The sequence below is a fragment of the Rhea americana genome, unplaced genomic scaffold, assembly GCF_003343005.1.
Source record: "Rhea americana isolate MKP2758 unplaced genomic scaffold, rheAme1 scaffold_3, whole genome shotgun sequence".
In the NCBI taxonomy this organism is placed as follows: Eukaryota; Metazoa; Chordata; class Aves; order Rheiformes; family Rheidae; genus Rhea; species Rhea americana.
Window position 1 is genome coordinate 11,501,914 of NW_028186423.1, and position 24,727 is coordinate 11,526,640.

At 37.4% G+C, this 24,727-nt stretch overlaps 1 protein-coding gene across 1 annotated transcript in view; it reads left to right on the forward strand.

The window, feature by feature from the left end:
- KLF5 (KLF transcription factor 5) overlaps positions 1-19,038 on the forward strand; it is a 19,815-nt gene extending 777 nt beyond the window's left edge. Inside the window, exons 2-4 of the mRNA XM_085309503.1 lie at positions 1,686-2,556; positions 3,732-3,791; positions 17,096-19,038. Of these exons, the coding sequence (XP_085165629.1) occupies positions 1,686-2,556; positions 3,732-3,791; positions 17,096-17,274 (1,110 nt within the window). The 3' untranslated portion in view covers positions 17,275-19,038. The remainder of the gene's footprint in view (positions 1-1,685; positions 2,557-3,731; positions 3,792-17,095) is intronic.
- Positions 19,039-24,727: the final 5,689 nt, after the last annotated feature.

Genomic DNA, 24,727 nt, shown 5'->3' on the forward strand with positions numbered 1-24,727 from the left:
GCCTTTGCACTTGCCCGGCAGCAGAATTAGAGCAACCGCCTGTCTTCCTCGCCCACGCACAGAGTCATGTTCAATTGGGGAAGGGGGGGGAGGATCGGGAGAGGGGGGACTTCCCGGGACTTTCTGCCTGTCCCAGAAAACTGTTTGGAAATGGATCCACATGCAAACAGCTGGAAGAGCTAAAAGCAGAAAGCGCCAACCGCAACCTGCTTTTAGCACACGAACGGTTTTAATTTGAGACTCTTATTTCCAGACCTTGGCTCTTTCGTTGAACCTAAGTCGCTCGCGCGGTGTGCTGTGTCCCGTGCCCTTGCGTGGCGCAGATGCGGCGCCGCGGGACGAGCCAGGGCTGGCGACGGGGCCCCTTGCAAGGTTGCGCCGCACCGAAACGGGAGCCGGGGTGCCTCCGACCCCCTTCCCCCTCCTTGTACTCTCCCCCGGGCGGGCTGGCTTGTGAGTGGCGTTACGGGGCGCTGCGCACTAACGCCCCGAGCTGAGGGCAGCGATATTTCTGGTGCTGCGTTTCAGTGATATCTGCTCAAAGAATAAATAATTCTGTCTTCAAAGCAAGCTGCTCGTGGCTTGTAAACAAGAGCTGGAAAAAGTAGCCTGGCATGTTAGGGCAGATCTAGATCAAAGGATAGGGAATGCTGCTTTGTTTATTTGTTTTGTTTACTGGTGGTCTTTGAAGAAAGGTCTTAAAATCCACTTTTGAGTAGACTTGCTGTTTGTTAGCTGCTTTCTCTTTTAGGGTGCTAAACGGATTCGGTATGAGTGTGCTTTTTACAGGACAAGGGGGAATGTAGCATTTGCCCACTGGAGAGTGCATGATAAATGTTTTGCTGATGACTGTACCAGTAATGTATCAGGCTGTAGCCACCCACGGATTCCCTAGCACCACTACACTAAGGGAATGATTTCCCAGTAATTAAAGAGCTCTCCTAGGACTGAGACATGAATAGGGACATGTTTGTCATGTTATTAACCAATTATACACTGCATAGATTTTTAAAAGTGTTAGTATAGCTCCAGAAACACTTGAAACAAAGGAAACGCTAATGTAGTCAACCTGTCTTCTTTTCGTTCTGTATTATTCGTAACTTTACACTTTGATGTCACATTTATAACTTTCTTTTAAACATGCAAAATTCTAGAAATATAAAATCACACACACATATATATACACTAGGATGTGTATGTGTGTGTTTGTGTATAAACATTGTTTGAAGTATTAGCATTCAAATAGCCAGCTGAGGATGTGGCTTTTGGAGTTAGCATTTCAAAGAGAAATGCGTGAAACAGGCAGTAACCTTGTTAGAACAGTGAATTCTAAAGTACAAGATGATTAGCCGTACAGCCTATCATTTTCGTATATAGTACTCTCTTGCAGACATAAAAGATGAAAAGTTTGTCTTATACTAAAACATTAGCTCAATCTTAATATTTTATCTGCATTAACAACTCACACCATCATTTTATCTTCTTGTTCTTGATGTTTTTGATCAGCATGCTAGTTATAAAAGACAGTTTTTCATTAGTGTGAATTGTTTAAAATTTCTTCTATGAGTGACTAGCAGTTGGCTAAACAATACTGTGTGTTATGTCCAAAGTCTCACGTAACTTGCATGCCGTGTTGTTTGCTAGTTGATAACAAATCATGTGGATTATCTATTTTGTTTTTATAGACAAGATGTGAAATGGAGAAATATCTGGCACCTCAGCTTCCACCCGTTCCTGTCATCCCTGAACATAAAAAATACAGAAGAGACAGTGCCTCAGTTGTAGACCAGTTTTTCACTGACAGTGAAGGGTTGCCTTACAGTATCAACATGAATGTCTTCCTCCCTGACATTAGTCACCTGAGAACTGGTCTGTACAAATCTCAGCGACCATGTGTGACCCACATCAAGACAGAACCAGTCACCATCTTCAGTCACCAGAGTGAAACTACTGCCCCTGCCCCTGCCCCTACTCAGGCCCTTCCTGAGTTTACCAGCATCTTCAGCTCTCACCAAACTCCTGATGTGAACAACATTTTTATCAAGCAGGAGCTTTCTACTCCAGATGTTCATCTTTCTGTAACACCCCAGCAAGGCCAGTTATATCAGCTCTTGAGCTCRCCGGATTTAGATATGCCCAATACGACTACTCAGGCAGCCGTAATGGACTCCCTTAACAATGTTTCTATGCCGTCAGCTATGGCAGGCCTTAATACACTCTCCTCGGCTGTTCCACAGACTGCAATGAAACAGTTCCAGGGCATTCCCCCGTGCACCTATACGATGCCAAACCAGTTTCTTCAACAACAGGCCACTTACTTCCCTCCTTCCCCCCCAAGCTCAGAGCCTGGAAGTCCAGATAGACAAGCAGAGATGCTACAGAATTTAACCCCTCCGCCATCATATGCTGCAACTATAGCTTCCAAGCTGGCAATTCACAATCCGAATATACCCGCAACACTGCCAATAACTCCCCAGAATATACAACCAGTTAGATACAACAGAAGAAGTAACCCAGATTTGGAGAAAAGGCGTATCCACTACTGTGACTATCCTGGTAAGCAGTCTGCTTCAGAAAAACCTGTAATCCCCGCTCTTGTAATAAAAAAGTGTGAACAAGCATAGACTAGGTATAAATGGTTCTCTTTAGCTGTAGTCTCCCAGGAGATAACCAATTCTTTTCTTGCTAAAATAAGATTTCTCCTTTTCAATTTTTGAGGTGTTTTTTCAGATTCTTTACCTAATACGTTGTAGGTCATATTTTTCCTTCATGTCATTTCTTACTCTCTTCAATGCCTAAGCTCATTTTCTCATGTTAGAAAACTAAAATTTATAGGGAAAAAAAATACAACTTTCTCTAAGTTAAATCAGTGTGACTGTCCACCTCATGCTCTCACTTTTCTAAAACCAGTAATGGACCAGCAGCTCAATTTGTGGAAAGTGATACAGCTCAGTTTGAGTTTGTCAACACTAAAAGAATCATTTCAGTTCCTGGTAGCTGAGGTCACAGCCATATCTTCCCTATTATGAATAGGGAATTCAGCTGCCTAAATAAACCCGTTAAAGCTGTCTTTGAAAATTTTCTACAGATAAATTCCCTTAAAGCCTGTCATTTTCTTATATTGAACTGGAAATCTGATTCTATCAACTGTTCCTTCAAGCAATATGTGATCCCAGATATAAGCCGTTAACAGTGTTCTGAACACATCTAGAAAGTGCTGCACTTAGCTGATCTCTCCCTTAATAAATATATACTTCATGGATGATATATAATCCACTTAGTGTACAATATGATAAATACCTTATAAAAAAATTATGTACAGTCATGAATAACACCGGTAATGGCATGAGCAAATTCTTTAGGAAATTCTGAAAAAATTGAGTTGTAAAAAAAGGAAAAAAGTCTGAGTTGTAGGGCCGACAATCCATGTAACAGGTGTTACTGTATGTGGATTGTAGCAGCTATTGTTTTATACTACATTACAAGGTAATGTCTACAAAACACATTTTTTTCCTATATAAAGCAACATAATAATTTTTCCTATGTAAAGCAACATCTTTCTAAGAGCTTTCTATATTAAATTATACTTTTAAATGATTGTACTGCCAGAAGGTTGTAAAGTTGAATATTTGCAGATAGTACCTCAGCACCGAATGAGGAAGTTTAATAGGGAGTGTTCCTGTTCTCAATACTGATATGTTTGTCTTCCTTTTTATTTTCTTTTGTTTTAGGCTGCACAAAAGTTTATACAAAATCTTCTCACTTAAAAGCGCACCTGAGAACTCACACTGGTATGTACTCACTCTCTTAGTGTCTCTTGTTCATTAATGACTTATCTATCTTCCGAAAAAGCGACTATGTTTGATTTGCCATCTTCTCCCTGTTTTTTTTGCAGAATGGTGTGGGTTCAGGCTGGCAGTTCAGTTAARAAAGCTTTCTGGTTTAGTCAGTAAAAAGTAAAATTGCTTTATTCTTAAGGCAGTTTTGTTAAACCTTTTACAATATAATATTAAAAATAACTAAGAGCAAAACTGGTGAAATTTTCAATCTTAAAATGCTTTGAAGTAAAAAAACAAAAACAAAAAACCCCCACACCCCCTGCAAAAACTGAAATAAGCATAGTAAACATGTTACCATTTAAAGATCTATCAAAATAATTAGAATTTTCTGTTTCGGCTTTCATGTTGACGTATTAGAATTATTTAATCTTAGAATTTTTCAGAAATCCTCGAGGTATCTCCAGTTGCTTTGTCCTTAGCATTAAATGTGCATCTTTTTTTTACAGTAAGTTGTATTATATTTTTAAAAAATAATTTCAATGTCTTGTTGGTGAAAGATGTTAGAGGAAATGAAAAGTGTATAACATTTGTTTTGGTATCTTGATCAAATTCTGCCTGCCGCTATAGACACAGACCCAGTTCATGGGCCTGCGTTGGGCTAAACTCCTCACAGAGCTTTGCCTATACATGCATACAGTGGCCACATATTTAAAAGACAGCTATTAGAAGGGGAACCTGTCTGTTCAAAATTGTAGATGTGCTTCGGCAGAAGGAATGAAAAGAGAAGGAGATAAGGGGAGAAATACGTAACTCCCGAACAGCATACTTCTAAATTGTTAAGACAGTTCTTTGCTGGGATCTTAATACAATATCTATCATGCTAAATCTTTACAGTAAGAAGCATGTGATTTTTTTTTTTTKGTAAAGAAATCAAATGAGATCACATGAGAAATTAAACTATTCTTGTTTTTAAAACTGAGAATGAAGTCAAATTCCTTTTATGTGTGAATGTCGATTCTAAGCAATAGAAGAGTCATATTTCAAGCAATTCACTTATTGAAATAGGCTGTCAGCACTATGTTGGTGCCGTTCAAGTAGTAAGGTTTCACCTAAGTGTAAACCAAAAGTCAAAACAAAACTTAACATGAGCTATGATCTAACAAAATGTGTTTCGCTATCTCTATGGAAACAAGGTCTTGTATTCAGCAGGCACTTTGAATGGATCGTTGGATTATCGTAATGAAATTGAGTATCTGCAGGCTAAATGTTACTATGGAAATTTTGTTTTGATAAATGAAGCAATTATCTCTGTTGCAGTCACAGTAAAAATTAAAAGCAACTGTACAAAGATTATTACTTTACATTAGCAATAGACTGAACAAGAGTGATATTACAGATATTTTGTGATATATATAATCAGTCATTATCAGCTAACTTAATAGGAATGGAATATTTTCATGAAGCTGTAAACCTGAATGACATCACAGAATGCAACACRGTTGCTCTTTAATAAATTATCTATAAGCAAAGTGGGTGCAATTTCCACTTACGCGTTTCAGCCAGCAATTAAATATCAGTTTAAAATACCTTGCTTGCTATTACACAATGACTGTAGGAAGAGAGATAAAAACGAAGCTTTACTCTGAAAATGAACATTACTTAGACATTGTTTGAAATCCACACTTTTACTTTTTTAAATCAGTTTGTATGTGTTTTCTATCTTGAATAGTAATGACTGTGAGGTTTATAAAGTTGCTACTTATGTGCGCAGAAATACGTTTCACATCACTAATGTATATTGCTTAGGRTCAATAATGTTTATTGTTGACTTCACTTTTTTACCTGTAAGATATTTGACTTCAGAAATGTGGCTAAATGTGCAAAGGTCAGAGGAGCTGATGTATTCATGGAAACAAGAATGTTGTTTTAGATAAAAATCTGGTGAACTTAAGCAAGTCTGTAATACAAAGGGTCTTCTGGGGAGGTGAATGAAGGGATAAACTGTCTAAAGCTTTAACATGCAAGAATGTGAGTCCCTATCCTGTTACCTGCGTTACTTCAATTTGGATTAGTTTAACTCTGCTGTATATTCATTTAATACTTGAAGATTTCCAGTGCAGATTAAAAGCTCCATCTTTACATACAGTTGAAATGTGTCTTAATACAAGTAAGTTTGCTCACATACTCAGTACCACATAAATCAATTAACTGAATATTAATGTAAATGGACACAATCCCAGGGAAACCCATGAAGTAACATTGGGGGCCTAGTTTCTTCAGACATGAACAGGAATTTTACTATTGATCTGAAAGGAGAAGGACTTGATACTGAAGGCTAAATTTGCATGTATGTTTTTGTTCATATACTGTCCAGTCCCTGTGCACCTCGTCCCCCAGAACTGTGAATTCATACAGCACTACTGAGCTTCGTTTTTTTTTTTTTTTTTTTTTTTTTAAAAAAAAACTTTTTATGAAGCCTTTTCCTTCAAAGTCTGAAGTGTCACGTAATCCATTTTAATAAAGTTGTGTGTGATATTCTTTCAGATCCCTTCGGGGATAGCAGACCTGTTTATCTGGCTAAACCCGTTCTTTAGTAATCACGGACCACTGAAGTTGTTTTCTCCTTATTCTTAGTTTCTTAACAATACCTTTTAAAATTGGCTGCAGTCTCTTTCTCATCCTAACCAGTCCCCGCCCTTTTCAGCAATCTGTCATCTTAAAATAAAAGAGCCTGCAGCAAAGTTTGTCTGCCATTAAAAGTCAAGACAGACCTTATGGTTTTCCTTTTGTATTGGAAAATCTCAGCCTTTATACAGTATTTATTTAGCAGGCTTTCTCTTCTGAATGGCTTTGAGTTTAATAGATGTTCTTTGAGAACAAACTTAAGGGAAATGTTATTTTTGAAAGATGGAATGTAGGCTCTAGCCTTTTTCCAAATTCAAATATGAAAACCTTGTCAGACTTTATAAATTACATTTAAATAAAACAGTAAGAAAAGGACAAGATAAAAATGCTGTAGGAAAATGCCTTACGTTTTTCTCCTTAGGTGTTCCTAAGGTGTTTATCTTACACCAAATCAGACCATGTAAGTTGGTTCTCATTTAATAGAATTATGCCTGGGCCCCATGTTCCTGCTTTTGCTGTTGATTTGGAATTGAACACTCACTGAAGAACTAAGCAAGGTTAATGTATTTGTTCTAGTCCCTGAAGAAGACATCCATTTTTCTTTCTCTAGAGATTACTTTAGTGTTTTTAAATTATGAAGGAAATTTTAATTGTTGATAAACTGATAATCCAGAAATTTAACATAACCAACCTGCTGCTGCAAAAGTACACAACATTTTATATCAGTCCTAGCAGATATACAGTACATTTGGGTAATATCTTAAAACACTTCGGTATGGTTCTTAATTTCGGACAAATTATTCCTGAAACAGATAAAATGATATTAAATATACTAAAGTGCCTGTTGGAACATCTTTCAAAAGAGATTAGTTTTTTTTTACTTCTTATATCAGGGATTTTCTTCTAAAATAATATTAACCTATTAGTCAAAGAACAAGTTTAGTTTCATAACTTGTATTGTGCAACTAGTCTATATAATGTGTAGAGTTTTTTATGCATCTATTTCAGGCTACTTGATAGTGAAGTTACCTTAAAGCACAGGCATAATAGCTTTGTGTACAACTTGAAAAACATGTGAAATGTCCGTGAAAAGCAGTTAATTGTGTACTGTATATAAACCTCTTTAGCTTCCTTTTGTGACATCTGAATATATACATATATGTCAAGCGATCCTTTAGAAATAGCAGTCTTGTAACTTCTCCTGTTATGCTTCTATATATGTAAAAATTTTGAACTGTTGAAGTAGAGCCTTTATATGAAAGCACCTGGAATATCCTACCTATAAACTGCAGAAGAGCTGTTGGCTCCAGGGTGTTTTTTTTTTTTTAATTTCTGTGAACAGCTGCATGCTTCAGAATTGTGTACGATTTTAAGAAGAAAATTTATCATTGTTTAGAACACATCAGGGCACACACATTGAGGACATTTTCCAGCTGCATATTGGTTTTCCGTATACAGAGTCTTTGTACAGACATGTTCTCTGATCACATGGTGGATTTGCCATTAATAGTTTCTAACATTAACTCCAGAACTATTTCATCTCTATCTATAGATCTAGTTAGTATTTGGTGATGGGAAGTGGAAGCCGAGATAACTCAAGAGAAAAGGCATTTCTCTAAATGAGATGCACTCAAAATGCTTCCCTCATCCCTAATTATTTCAAATGTTTATGCAGGCATGGGACAGCTGCTAACATGTACAGCTCCTCAAGGTGTTAACATTTTATTTTAATTTAGATTCTCTGTTTTGGTAGATCCATAATTAGACTGTGATGGTCAATCAGAATTAGAATGAGTCGTGTGCAATAGACTTTAGCAGTCCTTAGGACCTTGTGCTTTGGATTTACCATAGCTGTGTATGTATATGTATGTATATATGTATATGTATATTACAGGTGGTTTCAAGTAGACTTGCCCAGGAATTCAGGATGCCTGTTAYATGCCTGCTATTCCGAAGGGAAGAGAAGTGTTAGGGGATTCCTACTGAAAAAAAGCACCTCACAAAAACATGTATTGATTCAAATTATCCCAGAGAATTAGGGGAAGGATTTTGCCCATGTTGTACTAATGGGGAACTGAGACCCTAAAGGATTCCACCTTGCTCATGGTTGCAGAATTCTGTGTTTGTAGCTAACTGGATTCTGGAAAAATCTTTGGATCATGAAAATAGCTATTAAGTAATGTTTCCCTAAAGACTTGATTTCTTTAACATGTTAAATGAGTCAGTTGTTCAGATTCTACTTTAAGGAGATGTCAGTAAATCCATCATTGATAGACTAGAATAAGGAAAGATGGAGTAGAGTTAAATAAAACAGTTGTGAAAGTGCATTAAAGTGCAGTGTTGCTAGACTGCTGGAGAGTATGTTGGTATCTTTTATTTATGAATTCTGCTAAATCCATTAGTTGCCTGTGTGAGAAGTGGAAGTACATTGTTTTTCTGTGCAAACCACAGTTTGAGGGAAAACAATGCATTTTCAAACCCTTCACGAATGATTGCAGACCTTTGGATTAATTGATTTTGTTCTTTCTCTCTTGTCATTGCCTAAATGAAACAAGTTTGAATGTGTTGTGCTTCTTTGGATAAACTCTTAGCAATATAGGCCTAAGTTTTAATCAAATACTACTTCATGGCAGTGTCCACTGTTTAATTTTTATAAAACAGTAATTAAATTCCAAGGTGTCAGGTGAGGAGGSGTAGTTGTTAGATTTTAGATACTTAAAAGCCTGATATCCTGATATTTTCTTTTTGATTAAAAGCCTAGAAAGTCTCTCTAAGCATGAAAGCTTAAAAAACTGTTTTTTTCTGTCAATTGCTCCCTGAGAGGATTAAACTTCAGTTCCAGGATATTTGATTCCTGATAAGGAAACTGTTGACCTAAGAGACTAGCTTTAAATATAGTTCATTTTGAGACTGCCCTACATACACTAACATAGTCCAAGATTCACAGCAATTGCCAGTGATTAGAACTTTCCATTATTTGATTAGGCATTCTGTATAGTAATTAATTTCTGAGCTTGACTTGAACAATTGACTGTCCTCCAGTTCCACGGAATATATTCTGAGTAGATTGTTGTTTGTTGTTTGTTAGATGACCTGCACCTCCCATTGGTGAAAGATTAGAAACATTTAAGTAATGTCCTAGTTTAGTCTGAGTATCTTGGTAGCAGCATTCCTGTTCTGTCAGACTGCATTATTTATATTCAGTGATCTCTAACAACTCAGATTAAGGACATATTAAAACCTTTAATTTTGGCAAGTGTACAATGCTTTGCTTTTAGTTCAAGCAGACTTTAATGTATTGCTTTTTGGTTTTTGTGTTCATACAGTAAATGGAAATCTTAAAGTCTACAATACATGTTTAATAAATTCCATTTTAAGAGCACCTCTTATCTGACTGTACAAGAGCCAGCGTTATTGGTATGAGAGCTAAAGAGCTGTTCTTGCACCACAGGCGTAGATGAGGAAAGGCGTTCTTTAATGTAGAACTTGTAGATGCAGCCACGCACCCCAGATGGCATGGATTTTTTATAAATCTACTTTAAAGAATTCCTTTCCTCTTTCTTTGTGTATGTCCTTGAAGAGAGACCACCTCTGTTAAGACAGAGTGTTATGCCAGAAAGAAAATAAACCACTTCACAGGCCAGTCAAGATTCCCCTGTAATCCTTGAACTGCGTAAGACAACACTTAGCAAAATAAGAGTGCTTCAAGCATTGGTGGGAGCTCTGAGAAGATAATGCCTTCTGCGTGTCTGTAGTCAAAAAGTGAACAATGCCTAACTTTTTGACTGTCTAACTTCTTACTGCCCTCTTTGCTTACTAAACCTTCATTTCTTCTTTCCTGTTCACACTTTTCTTAGAAAGGATCACATGCTACTTAATTTTGTCAATGATTGGATGTTTGAAGTGCAATGCTCTGTTAGAGGATTCTTCAGAACACAGTTTGGTTGTGAAATAGTACTTAATTGTCACCTTCAACTCAGCACTAGATAGGGTGTAGACTTTATTATGTCTTTTTAATGTGCCATATATGTTAGGCATTCRTATCACTGGTGGACTTGATATTCAAGGACTGAATTTATTTCCTCACGTTATTTACTCACAAAATAATCTAGACTTACTTTGACCTCTTCCTGTGCTCTTGGCCGTTTAATCCATCTCCATCTTGGACAACATAAGAATTCCAGTGCACCAGACAGCTTTTAAGTAGCTGAGGGGCTCATTAGTTTGAAATTTCAGCTTTTCATTCTTTCTCTTAAAAAAAATTGTCCTAAGAAAGGCAAAAAGCCAAACTGCTTTTAACAATGACTACAATGCTTAGTCAATGACAGAATGGAGGTATAATACTAAGTAAACTTTTGGAGCTAAAAAATTCTTTTGAATGAGTTAGATATACCCAAGCAACTATTTTCAATTCCAGTCAATCTGGAATGGATTGGAGTTTAAAACCATGATACTAGAACCTATTTCAGGCGAACTAGAACGAGGAGAAAAACACATAATTTGTAATTGCTTTCAAATCTTCGAGATTATAGCATGGCATTGACCTAAGACAACTGATTTTAAGATGTGAAAAACTTGAAAACAAATACACTGAAAACTTACATAGACCTTAAATCTTTCTAATAATCTGTTCTAAAACAGGACCTACTGTAGGTAACTACTGCTAAGATTACTATAGTGCAGTAAGTTCTGCTTTTCCTCCCAGCTTTCTGTCACACCTAGCTGAATGTTTTTTAAGGCCAAACACTTGCCCCTAGGGAAATAATTCCAAAAAAACAAACGCTAGCATATTGATTGTTTTGAAACTTCCTCCAGAACGCAAGCTAGCCTGCTAACCTCCTGCTTGGAATACAGTTACTTACAAGCTGGAATTTCTTTGAGACTAGCTTTCTGGTATTGTCAGACTTGTCAGTCATCTAGCTCCTGAGAAGGCAGATGCCAGACAGTGATACGGCAAAGAGCAAACCAAAATGTGTTGTCTTTGTTAGTGGAGCAAAAATGGCATGCATGCCTCTCTACAAAACTTCAAAATGGATTCTTTCCCCACCCCTTTCTCCATCCTCTGGTAAAAAAGACTTTCCAACAAAACAAGAAGGGAAACTTCATCTTCTAGCCAGCTACGATATGTACTGTCTTTTTTTCTTTTTTTTTCTTATTACTCTATCATGTCTGTCACTAGCTTTGAAATTTGGGGCCTTGGGTGAAATTTTGGTCCCTTTTTAAGTCACTTTGTAGTYATTGTACCTATATTGTGAGTCTTCTGGAACACTTTCGGCATTCCCATATATTTACATTTAACAAGAACCTGTGTACTTGTGTACCTGAGTAGTACTGTGTACTCATAGTTGCAAATACTTACACAGTTCTCTTACGCTCTTTAAAGTACATAGCATTAGGTTGTTTGCACATAATGAACACAGGTACTATTAAAATGATGGAAAGAATGGGGGAGAGCCTGTTTACTTTTATACTCTTAAGAGCTACAATCAGGCATCTTCTTTTTAGAGTCTGAAAACAGAGCTTCTTCCTCAAAGAAGCTCCAAATGCACAACTGATAGAAATTAAGAAAACTTGCAGGCATTGGCAGTAACCTGACTTTGTCATACCCGTGTTTGGATTTCTGCATATGAATACAGTTGAATACTTCATGTTTGAAAATCTGGTCCTCACTGTTTGCAACTTTATACCCAAAGGAGTCCGTTCTAGTAGTGAATTTCAGAAATGAAGACACACCACTCTTTGGTGAAGTAAGGAAGCTTATTTTCTTATTAACCAGGAAATTGATCACTAATCCAGAGGTTTTTAATGACTTTTTCTCTGAACAGAACTTTAAATAGAAACATTTTCTTGAACAAGGACTACCATCAGCCGCCACATTGATGGCTCAGAATCTTATCTAGATGACTATGACAGTGACTGCCAKAGGATAGAATTAATATTAGGAAGTCAACTGGTGTATTTTTAAAACTATTAAACCCCACAAAGATATGTTAAAATGAGAACAGCCAACAATGTGTGGCTCACTGGTCCACATAAATCTTTGGTGGTGGCAGCAAGGATCCCAAACCTTGGGATCTGGCTTGGGATCCAAAGTTCATATATTGAAGTCTAATTAGTTTAGCATGTTACCTGGCACATCTCATATAGATATCCAGATATCTTTTTGATGACCTAGCAATCTTACAGCATTATTATTTCTTTAATAGACAAACAAACTACAAGAAAAATAGTCTCATTTCAGATTAAATTCCCTTATCTCTTAGTGGGTGCTTTCTGTAAAAGAAATCGCAAACTAAACATTAGTGCTTGAGACTTCTGTGCTCAAGTACAAACCTGTTTCTCATGCTCTACAAATGTATTTTTTTTTAAACTGGAGAATGGTTACGTATTAGCAGTTCAAGAAGTTAAAATACATTTTGTGATCTGTAAGCCTAGCAAAATATTTTAAATCAGTGATATTGGAAGGAGGTTATGCAAAAATCCAATTAAACTTATGAAATCCCTATCCTGTTGAAGTATAATTTAAAGGAAAGCAGTTCTGTTTCCCAGAAGTGCTGTGTATAATATTTCTGGCTTGGGAAGAAAGAATTGGAGTGTGCTATTTGGCTAGAAATCGGTACCAGCTTCCTCCATGGTGTTTTACTTGAACAGTGTTGACATTCTAACAAATCCCGTGGAAGCTCCCCTGAAGTGGAGGAGTTAGCTGTTTTTTTTGCTTTTACAGTGAAATATCTGTTTGATACAGTGATCATGTTCCAGTAACTGAGCTATACTGCATTTGTGTTTGATGACCAATGGCATTCTTGGTTTAACACCCTATAGAAAGTTCTAAATTGCTAGAGGAAACTCAATATTTCTCAAACTTTACAGCTACTGTATTTCACACAATCATTAAAGTAAACAAATACTACATTACTGTGTAGCCAATGAAAATAGTGGATAAAGGGTTCAGTGTCCCTTGTTGTGTGTACTTTTTAAAATAAATCCGCAACCCTAGATTTCTTGGTGCTATAAAGTCAGCATAGCAAAGAAATAGATTCACTTTTTAAAAAAATGTAACACGAGGCTTTTTTCCCTTGCCACAGGAACTTAGACCAAATTCTTATTTCTACAAAATGACAAAAAGCATGTGTATGGATTGAGAGAGAGAAAATACTACTGACTAGTTGTTCTTCTGCTTTCTTTAAAGGAGTGAAAATAATCTCCACCTTCTTTTTCTTGCCCCCCTTCCTCCTTGCCCAAAAGGAAAATATTTGAAATTGATTCAGTTCTTAAATAGAACTTTCCAACGGAAACTAGCATTACAAACATAGATATTCAGTATTTTACCCCTAGGATTTATTCAAAATAATCTGGGCCTCTATATTGGCGCTAAAAATACATTTTCCAGTTCTCACTGTTAGCCAAAGCAGGGGTTAAAAGCAGCATTTTGGCTTTAATTTCTCACACATAAAAGTAACACTGTTAAAACAATCTGTGTAAGGTACTGACTTGTTCCCCTCCATGCATCCCCTGAATACTATTCAGTTTAGCTCAGGTCTGCAGAAGTCAACCAGAAGGGAGGAGCAGTGCTTTTCTGCATGTTCGAGTGTCACATTGTATAGCTTTTCTAGTGAGTAACATCATTGTCTGTGAAGATTTGTAATTACGGCAATGACATAAGATGAGATGACAACTAAAGTGGAATAAGCTATTGTAGTTTCCAGATAGGTCTCTGGAAACCTGGGTCCCATGCAGTTCAGTGGAGGTCTTGCCATTGAACTCAACAGGGTCTGAATTTTACTTTAGCTTAGAAGCTTTTGTGTCCAACAAACCACACAGTTCACTGCTGTACTGGTTACTGGTAGTTCATATACTGTCRGTCTTCATAGCATACCGTGCTGCTGTTAGAGTGGGAGGACAGCAGTTTTGTTTGGACTTAAACAGGGTCAGATATTATCTGTGCAGGATAATTTTTGAGATTTTTTTTCGCTGTGATGTAGTGCAAGCCTCAGTGAAATTACAAATACTTGACTATCTCCAGACACCAAGTTGAGAAACTGTGATTCAAATCTCATGGGCTCCATTCTGGTCCGTCTCACTCTACACATTCCTAGTCTTTCTTTTGGTTAGTTTCTCTCATTTCTCTCTTTCCCTGTCTAACTCTGCAAAAATTTTAAACAAGTATTTGTAGTATACAGAAGTCTCCCTACCTATTTGCTCTCCTTGGGCGGTTAGGATGGGGAAATGACAAAACTGAGTGTTGACCACTGAATATTATATAACAGTTTCAAGTGAAAGATAGGCAAGAAGCTTTATAGATTCATCTTACTGAGACTACTCTGTATTTAGGTTTAAAATTTAATTCTAAACAAGATAAAAGCATTTGATAAAAAGAGTTYAAAGCCAATATGGGGAAAGGTGGGAGAAAAAGGAAGATACACCGTGACTTTAAGCTAGATGTTTCAAATGCAAGAATAACACTTAAATGAAACTTGTGCATGTGTTTTAACATGAAAAATTTTCAGCAGATCTCTCTAGTGCTGTGTGTATGGATCAGCAATGCAGTTTTCTACAGAATTCATTATACCTAGACCAAGTTTCAACACATTAAAGGTGACAAAAGATCCTCTACTGAATAAAGCTCTTACACGTCATTCTGCCATGAAGACCAAATGTGTTATATCAGGTGGCATCTCTAATATTAGGAAAGCTTTATGCTTTATGAAATCTTATAACTTACAGTATGTTTTGTGTGGAGCAAAAAAGAATCATATATATACATCTTCAGTCATTATCAAGCAGAGTAAATTCAACTATGACAGATTTGTAAGAAATTGTGGTCTGATCTATCATAAATAATTTTGGACACCATGAGAAGTGATTCCAAATCCTTGGTTTGTTTTTCCTAAAGGATGATGTTGCCACTGTAATTTCAATAAATCCTGATTGCCATATATGCAGAGAGGTGGTTGTTTGTTTGATTGTTTTTTCTTGTGGAAGTCTCAGTTCAGCTGTGGATGTGCTGCCAATACAAAGTCACATCTCATTGTGAGCAAAGGGCTGATTCTGCTTTTAGTAGTAGGTAGATAGTTACTAGTCAATTGATCAGAAAAAGCGGTAGAAACTCACAGACAAAACTAGCTTTATAATTTCAGCTAAATAGTAATTTAAAGTCTCCGAAGTGCTTTATTRAAGGTTCTCAAATGGTGTTCGGTGTGTAGCCAGTGGAGAACRAACAATCTGATTGTAGGGTACTGGTTTCTATTTTTTTTTTTTTTCCTTTCTTTCCTTTCTTTTTCCCTGTGCTAGTCTGATGATAAAAAGAGGAAAAGTAGCTACTCTGGCGTGCTATGGGATTCAGAGTGGTAGAGTAAAGGTCTGTGACCAGTGGAGAGGGAGAAGATTTGTAAGGCATGTCGGAAAGAATTTTCAGTAAGCTCAGACCTTGGCCTGATTCTGCTGCAGATAAACGCACTGCTGAGTGCTTTGCTAAGTTCAATTTTCTTTCTCTTTTTAATTAAATGGGTCACATTAATAAACAGCATATAGATAGCAATGGAATATCCCAGTTTAAATGTGTTTTGTCAACCATTGTCATCAATAGCCAATAAATAGGTCATTTACCCTGTTCATGTATATGAAGTTTGTTTTTAGATTGACAATCAAGTCCACACCAGCTCCTGAGCAAGTGTGTGTACACGTGTAAAGTTCTGTTTTCATACAGAAGTCTTCTTGATTTTGTGGCTTCATGTTTCTTCCATTTCAAAAAAACAAATCTATAAATTATAGACATACTTAAAATAACTCATTTACAGTTCTAAAATGGAGGAATGCAAATACTTTGGGTGCTTGTGCCAATGCATTCAAGTCTAGCTGGATACTTTAAAGTTATATTCAGTGCTTCGTTAACGTAGCAAGTTTTCAGAAATGCCATACTCCCCTTATGTCAGTATAGACTAAGGCGAACAGCAAACACTTGGCACCTCTAAAAATCTGGCTATTTAAACACCTAATTCTAGACATTAAATTCTGAAAACTGGGGCTTCAGGCTTTTAGAAGCTTTCTTCTATATATAGCTAGCCCACACCAGAATACCACAAGATTTTATTACCCCTGACATTTTTGAAAATATTATCCTAGTTGTATTTGTCACACAGTGTACAGTTTTATTTATACATTAGAAGTTCTTCAACAAATCTATACCCTAAAATTAATCTTTCTAGTAACCTTTCTTCCTATTTCAAACTTACTCTTAAAAAAAGTTCCATATATCTTAATTTACCGTTTTTAAAAAGATGCAAGTGTAGGTTACAAGCTGGTCTGGCTTGTTGTGTGAGACTGGTTTTTTCTTTACGCTCTTGCACATTGAGATGAATATGAGGCTTTCAGTCTCTTTTATCTTTTTCCCCTGTGAGTATCTGTATCATAGCCATCTTTAATTTGGATAAGTAATCAGCTTATATTTGCAAGTTTCTTAAGTGGTATAATTTTACCAAGGTATTACCACAGATTTGAGAATTAYCTGAAAAAGCAAATGGGGACGGGCCTGTTAAATATAGTTGTTAATAACTAAGAAATGTCAGCTCCTGTTGAATTGTTTATTCCTCTTCAAACTGAAAAAGCAATGTAATTCAGTGTGCTCTTACATCAGTTTTCTTCTGAAGAGTGACAGCTGATAGTCTTATTTCTCCGTGTTCTATATATTTCAGGTGAAAAACCATACAAATGCACGTGGGAAGGCTGTGACTGGAGATTCGCTCGTTCGGATGAATTAACACGCCACTACAGGAAGCATACGGGGGCAAAGCCCTTCCAGTGTGCTGTGTGCAATCGCAGCTTCTCTCGCTCTGACCACCTGGCTCTCCATATGAAGAGACATCAGAACTGAAGCTGGACTTGTCATTGAGGTAGTTTTGTATCTATGCAATTTCCTATTGACTCTCAATTCATACCTAAAATTAGTTTAATTTTTGACTATGGATTATCCATTTAAAAGAAATCTCAAAAGAAACTGGAAATGTATATTTTGTATATTTATGCAGAAAAAGGGAAGACACTGTATCACAATACCAGAGTGTTCAGTTGGGTTTTTTTTTGCTCTCATGATGTATATGGCTTTAGTCAGCAGGTTTCATCTCTTTGCAAGTATTACGTCTTGACACATTGCAGCGTTACACATTTTTTTCTGTTGCAGTGTTTTGACCAAAGCACTGTCATTATTGTGACAATGTTTAGTAAATGAGTTAATTAGAGGCTACAGGTGAATGAACGCAGTGGAAAAGCCATGAATTGTAACCCATCAGGTTTTTACTGGACGTATTTAGTATTTGTGGGTTTTTTTTTTAAATGTTAAGTCATTCTGTGGAGGTAAAATACATAGAAAAATTCATAAGCAGCCATAGAACAAAACATTTTGTTCTGTATGTTGCATGTTTGCTATGACAAAGATTTTGTAAATATGCAAATCAGCTTTTTAAGTTTAATACAAAAGTTTTCTAAAAATCATCTGAAAAAAGCAGTTGTTTTACATTTGATAACACAGCACATTTACAAACAAATTTATTTAAATACCTCTCAAAACAGTACCAACTTAGCTTTATTTTTCTCAGAAGAAATGAGCTAAGCATTCAGATGTTTTGTACCTGTTAACACAAACAGTGTGCACTGAATATTCAAAGCAGGATTTTGTTTTCAAATTGCTTAAAAGGGCAAAACATTTAGAATGAACTGTAAAGTAAATGTTGGAAGCTTAAATAATGGGGATAGTTACAATATTCAGAATGTTAAACCTCTTACTATAAGCTAAACTTAGTATCACTTTAAAAAGAAGGATTTAGGATGCAATTTTCATATACGGACATGTTAAGCTGGTTCAGCACCAGTATGATCCAGTTTCATGAGGATATTGCATGTAATTTACTAGAAGGTAGAAGATACAGTAATTTTATTTAAAATTACAGTGCAGTTTAGTTGATCCGCTGTTCAGATTGACACATACAGGGCAAAATTTACTGCTGACATGAGTAGTTGAAACTCTTCTGAAGTCAATGAAGTGGTGCCCTTTTATGCAAGCGATGACTTTGATCCACAGTGTTCCGCCTTGAAATAGTAAATGAAGGGCCAAAGATGAGGTTATACTGTGTAGGATTTGGCCAGGCAACAGGAGAAAAACAAACAAACCTAGTAAGTGTCTGGAGTTATAAGCCGTAATATTAAGCTGTCAACCAAAGGATAGGTTAAGAATCAAAATACCAAAAAAGGGTCTTGCAGAAAAACCTAACTTTGTTAAAACTGTTGTTTGTCTTTATTTATTTGTGGTATACAATAGACTCTTTTTTTAAGACAATTTTACATATACTTGATAAATTATAGTTTTGTTTGTTATAGTTAGAAATGTTGCTCTTAATGTAAATAGTTGACAAATGATGTAAATAATTTTGTAAGGCTTCAAATGTTTATACGTGGAAACATGCATAAATTGGTTGCTGTTTTGCTTCTTTTGCCTCCCCCTACCTTATTTTTGTATTGTGGTATTTCTTATGCAAATGATGGAGCAAACAGCTGTATAGTTGTAGAATGTTTTGAGAGAGAATGAAATGGTTTATATATAAAAGACTTTTTTTTTTTTTGCAAAATAAAACAAAGTGCCTAATGTGTGTGTGTGTGCGCGCTCTGTGGCTCTTCACAATGAATGATATGTGGTTTCACATCAGCTCTTCTTAGCAAGGGATGGCTCTTTGAAAAGTACCTAGCACTTCCGCATCCTGCCCTGATGAATGATAAATACTACTTTATGGTGCTTGTCTGCCATCAGAACATTAAAAGAAATAGGTGGTAGTCTGGAAGCAATTGCAATAGGCCATCCACAGTAGTGTAATAGTAAACAAAAGGTACACATTGGGTGCATACAAGAAGTACACAAAACTCTCTCCCATATTCAAAATGGATAAAAACTATTTACGCCCAACTACACTGTTGCCCAACAGAATTTTCTCCCCCTGCAAAACCCTTCTCTGTCATGTCCTATAAAAACAAAAAGGTCCTGTAGAAGCAGTATGCAGTGCCCTCCACAGCATTATCTCCATTTCGGCATTTGTCCTGCAGAAGACAGAAATAAAGTTCAATTTAAAAATTCAAGCTAATGCGTACTCTCAGATCTAGGCTTACATCTGTGTCCTCACCCTTTCATCCAAGCTTAAAGAGAACAGGCTTTTTTAAAAAWATCAAATTACCACTAATAAACCTGTCATTTTAAATTTCATCTGCTATTTCAACTTACAAAACTGAAGTAGTATGAACTGCCAGTTCATTCAAAATTTTCTCTAAAATGTAAAAGTGTAAACTCCGACTCCTGGATCCTTTCTTATTTTTTTCAGTTCCTTCATTATAATCTGTTTTTCCTCAATTTTTTTTCTACCTTAATTATCCTGTTCCATATCACATAAAACTAGGTCCACACATAATCTCCTCACTCCTTTTAGAAAATACCTAAGATAGCATTAATATATTGAATAAAATCCAGGTTGATTACCAAGAAACCTTTTATGCATCCAGCACAATTCTGTAGAACTGCAAATACAAGATGTTTTGGTGAACATGGAACAATAATACCTAAAAGCATTACTGCAGCATTATCCTCTTTTTGATCCAGCAGTTAGAAAAAGTGCAGAATTCTTTGGAGTGTTTCTGTTAGGAGGGGAAATTGTCAATGAATTCAGTAACCATTTATGTGCTGTCACTGTAAAAGAGGGTTACCAGAGCTTATTTTCCTGAACAAACGATAAAGTAATTAACAGCAGTTTGCCAGGGTATTCTGAGGGCTAAGCCTGTTTCACTCAGCCCAAATGAGTCACGTTGGATTTGGGATCAGACTAGTGGTGGTGTTAGTAGCTCTTTCTGATCTTCTGTAGTGAATCTTCTCTCACCCCATGTTTTCTCTCAAGTTTGCAGATGAAGTCAGTTCTGCTTTCTGGGTTTCCCGTATTTTTGCACAATGAGAAGCCATTGATTGCATGGTTGAGCCTCCTGTGTTGCCTCATACTTGCTTTAGATGTTTCTGTTGCTCAGCTACTTGGTTGCATAAGCCCAGTTAATGGCTTCTTCATTTTAATTCTGAATGAAAGGCCATAATTAGACCCATCTATTTCAGCAACATGTAACCTAATAGAACAGTTACATACACAGTAGACCTGTGTACATTATAAAACTAAAGGTAGAGAAGCTTTCTTTCCTGACAAGTGCAGAATAATAATACAAGAGTCCAACATCATRGCTTATCACAAAATCTGCAAGAAAAAGTAGTATCACCATAGCTGACACACAGTTCATTTGAAGCACTTAATGCAAATTCCCCGGGATACTGAGGCTACTGTCAAATTCTGCTCTAAAATTCTCATTCAGCACTCAAATTATCATTCCACATGAAGAGGGAAAATCCGGTTGATAAACTGGCTTTTCTAGTGACCACATGAACACATTGTTGTCCTCTTTCATAGGCACTGAGTTTATTCCTGAGTTTTTTACATGAGTTTAAGGCCTGTTCCTCCATAATTACCTCCATGCCCACATGGAGATCTTGGGGCCTTCATTATAAGGGATCCTTGCAAGGATCCTTGCTTTAATTGGTTCTGTAAGGTGCTACAAGGCTCTACCATGCTATATAGCTGCAACAATGGAGTTTTGCTGTTGACCTTCATSAAACAGAGTCTAGCTCAACAACTGACTGTTATCCAAGAGAGTGTGATAAATTAGTCATGTGCTGAATAATGTATCCTGGCACTTTAAGTTTATTAAGACTGAGGGAATTTATTGGCCACTGTAAGTAGCAAAAGCAGCCCAATGGGTATGCTTTTAATAAAGAGGCTTGCATATTTGTTTGTGTTTGTATTCTTCTTCACCACGAACCATTAGGTTGTTGTTATCACCTGCTGTGTTTCTAGCATTGCCTCAAATGTTTATTGTTTGGGATTCAGGTTTTGAGCTGGACAACTGGAGAGGCTTATGGCAGACTGGGTGTGAAAGTCTACCAAGTCCTGTCTTTGGGAAATGGAAACATAGTGTTCTCAAAGATGTTGTTATTGTGCTTTTTAAAAATGGCTATTGTTTCTGTATAAACATATATGGAAATATGTATGGAATGTGTGTGTATATGTGCTTGTCTATTTGAATGTTCAATTTATGTCTGAATCCTGGTTGATCATTGCTTTGGAAAACACTTTATTGCAGTGAGTTCCACAGATTAGTGGAGGAGTGGAGAGGGGAGGAGAAAATGAATGTTCTTATGTTTCCTCAACAATTTTAGAAACAGTTGGGGAAATGTTAAGCTTTCTTTTCCTTGCTATGTGGATTGGAGAAGAATGCAACAGTGAAATTCTATTTCCAAGGAGTAGCTTATTTCCTTCTTCTGATGTCTTCTAAAATTTTTTTTGAGAGTGAGAAAGAAAGAAACTGAGATGGAGGGATGTGGGGAGAGGAGGGGGGAATTATACTGCAGAAACAAAGTTAACTCATACTGAMAAATAAATCCTTCAACTAGGCAAGCTAAGAACAAGAGTTATTTCTGAGGGAGAACCTATGTAGGTGGTGGTAGATAGCATCCTGAAATGACTTTTCAATTGCAGCTGGTCTAAGCAGGATTCCTCATCTTCTTCTTCTTGACTTCTGCTTCCTGGTCTCTACCCAGGCCCCGTTTCTGCTGCCCATCGGTCTCAGGCTCCTCTGCCTGCAGCACCCCTCCTCAACTGGCTGCTGCTCATCACCGCAACCTGTGTCTGTCGTGCAGCGTGAGCTGCAGGCGGGGACTGCTGTCACTGTTTGAAGGGAGGGTAAAGTGCAGGAGGGGATGGAGGAAGAAGCAAGATACTGAGACCTGAGGGTCCAGAGACCCAAGAAATACATCCTGGAAGTACAGGAGGGCTCCTGTTTTTCAAACAAATTTCTCTCCATTTCTATTTTCACTTGTGTGACTCTCGTTTCTGGCTAGGACTGTCAAAAGCCCACAGAGGAGCGGCACAGYGGCACATGAACCTGGAAAGAAACCTCTCATTTGCTGCTCATTTCTTTGTGGCATGAAGAATAGCAGCACTGCCTGTTTGCCTTCTGCCAGTCTCTCTGTGTTGTGCTATATAACTGGGGCAAACTTCCTTTTTTTTTTTTTTTTTTTTTTTTTTTTTTTTTTTTTTAATGTACTATGCTTGCGTCAATATATAGGACACGCTATACCTGTGTGCGCAATGGCACTTGTACCTAGTGCAGTCTTTTCCGGTACGGGTCTCAGAAGACGGATGAGAGTCTTTTCTTTCCCATGGGACTGAGCAAAGGCATGTGATGCCAAGGGGGATTCTCATACTTCTGAGGCAGCAACTCAAAAAATGTTCAGCTGTTCGGCATGGAGTCATGGGGTTTTCAGCCCTGCTCTTTGTGCTGACCTTCCTATTTTCCTGCCTCACTCTGTTTTGCTATAGTAGAGTCAGTTCAATGGCTTCAGCTACAGGAAGCTTTAGGAAAATGTGGTTTGCCTTTTTCTCAAGAACTGAGGAGTCACATTGGCTGATTTACCATCTTTTCTTCCTGGGAAATCAAAGTCCGAAGTCTCTTCTAAACAGTATCCCCAAAGGCCATTTCTCTTCCCAGCCTCAGTTGTTGTTTCTGTTTATACTTGTTTTGTTTAGCTGGCTATTGTTATTGCGGTTTGTCATTATTTCCAACCCAATGGGGTGGATCAGTAGACCAAAAAAAAAAAGACATAGGCACCCTCAGAGGGACCAGAATCCCAGTCTCCGAGCTCCCGGGTCAACACCCTAACTGCGATGTTGCAGAGTCATGCTCTCTTCGGCTCTCTTTTTCCAGTCCCACAAATTCTGCACTCTCTGCTGCTCAGTGCCCTCTCTTCAAGAGGGGGGAAAGCAAACACGTGGTGTCCTTGCTGCACATCTGAATAGCCCCCAACCTGGTTGTTCTCCTGGAAAGTTGGAGATGCTGGCTTTCGATTTGTTCGGGGCCAGCAGAAGTGGATACTGTGTTTGTCTTCACGTGTTTTCCATGTGTATAGAAGAGGGCCACCATCGCCAAATTTCTGCCAAACAGTGGCTTAGCAAAGAAAAGCAGTGGCATTGTGTGAGGAGCCTAATCCTGTATACATGCCGAAAGTGAGCTAGAGGAGTGCTTATGATGATAGAGTCTCAGAATATTTAGGTAGCGGAATGCCTAGTTTCTGGGTCCTGAAAAAGCATAGCATGAGCCAAGTCCTTAATAGCCTGAAGAGCAAGATTCTGCCGTGCACGTAGAGAAGCACAGCTTTAGGACCATAAGGAATTTTAAACTCACAAATTTATCAGCATATAGAGTTTAACCTGCAGGGTTAAACATTAGCAGTACAAAGATTTTCTGGACGATATGCTTACATTACAGCCCTCCTTAGGTGCTAAATCCTTTTTGGGGGATCAGACCTGATATTTTGCTGCAGTGCGAATGAGTAGTGTGCAGCTTTGCTAAATCACATGCCTGTGTCCTGCAGACTGTGCTGGCACCAGAGCCAGCCCTGTGGTCTGGGTCTGCAGGAGCAGCATTGGCACTTTGTACCACGGATGCAGAGCTGACAGCTGGCGGGAATCGCCAGGTGATGCTGGGCACCTTGTACACATCAGGAGCTTCCTCAGCTGATTGAGATGACTTAGTGAAATCTGAAAAACTGCTGTATGTAAGTATGACATAAAAGAAGACATGAAGTCTGAGCGTGTCGCTCTCAGGGAGTTTTTACAACAAATTTCTAAATTTCAGTTTTTTAATGCATAGTCTCTCCTGGGGCTAGGTCCAGATTTTATCTTTAAGAAGTAGTTTATTTTCCAGTTTTGTTCAAATACAGCAACCTCCCAAGAGCAAAATATGTGAGATTTCTACTGTGGAAAATGCCAGAATTCTTGCAAGATTTAAACAACATTTACTCTGTTACTGACTATCAATAAGACCCTTACATAGTCCAAAACTTCCTCCTCAACCCACCTCTAACGGACCTCTTAAAGGAACACTTCAGTTCACAAAGTGCTGGTAAGAAAAGGCAATAGTGCTTGAAGCTGAAATCAAATTTTTGTTCTCACTATGCTCAGCAAAACAATGAAAGAGTAGAAGTTTTCTTACACAAATATTTGCATGTTATTACTGAATATACCTGTGGCTTCCTCCCCACATCCCCAAAATTAATAAATCGTTGTTTTCCTAACACTGCATTTGGTTTTTCTCTTGTGCTGTAATCAAACTAGAACTAAGAATCATTCCTCCTTTGAAGACTCTTAGACAAATGGGTAAGCCAGGCTAAATGTCCCCAGGGGAAAACTTACTTCATT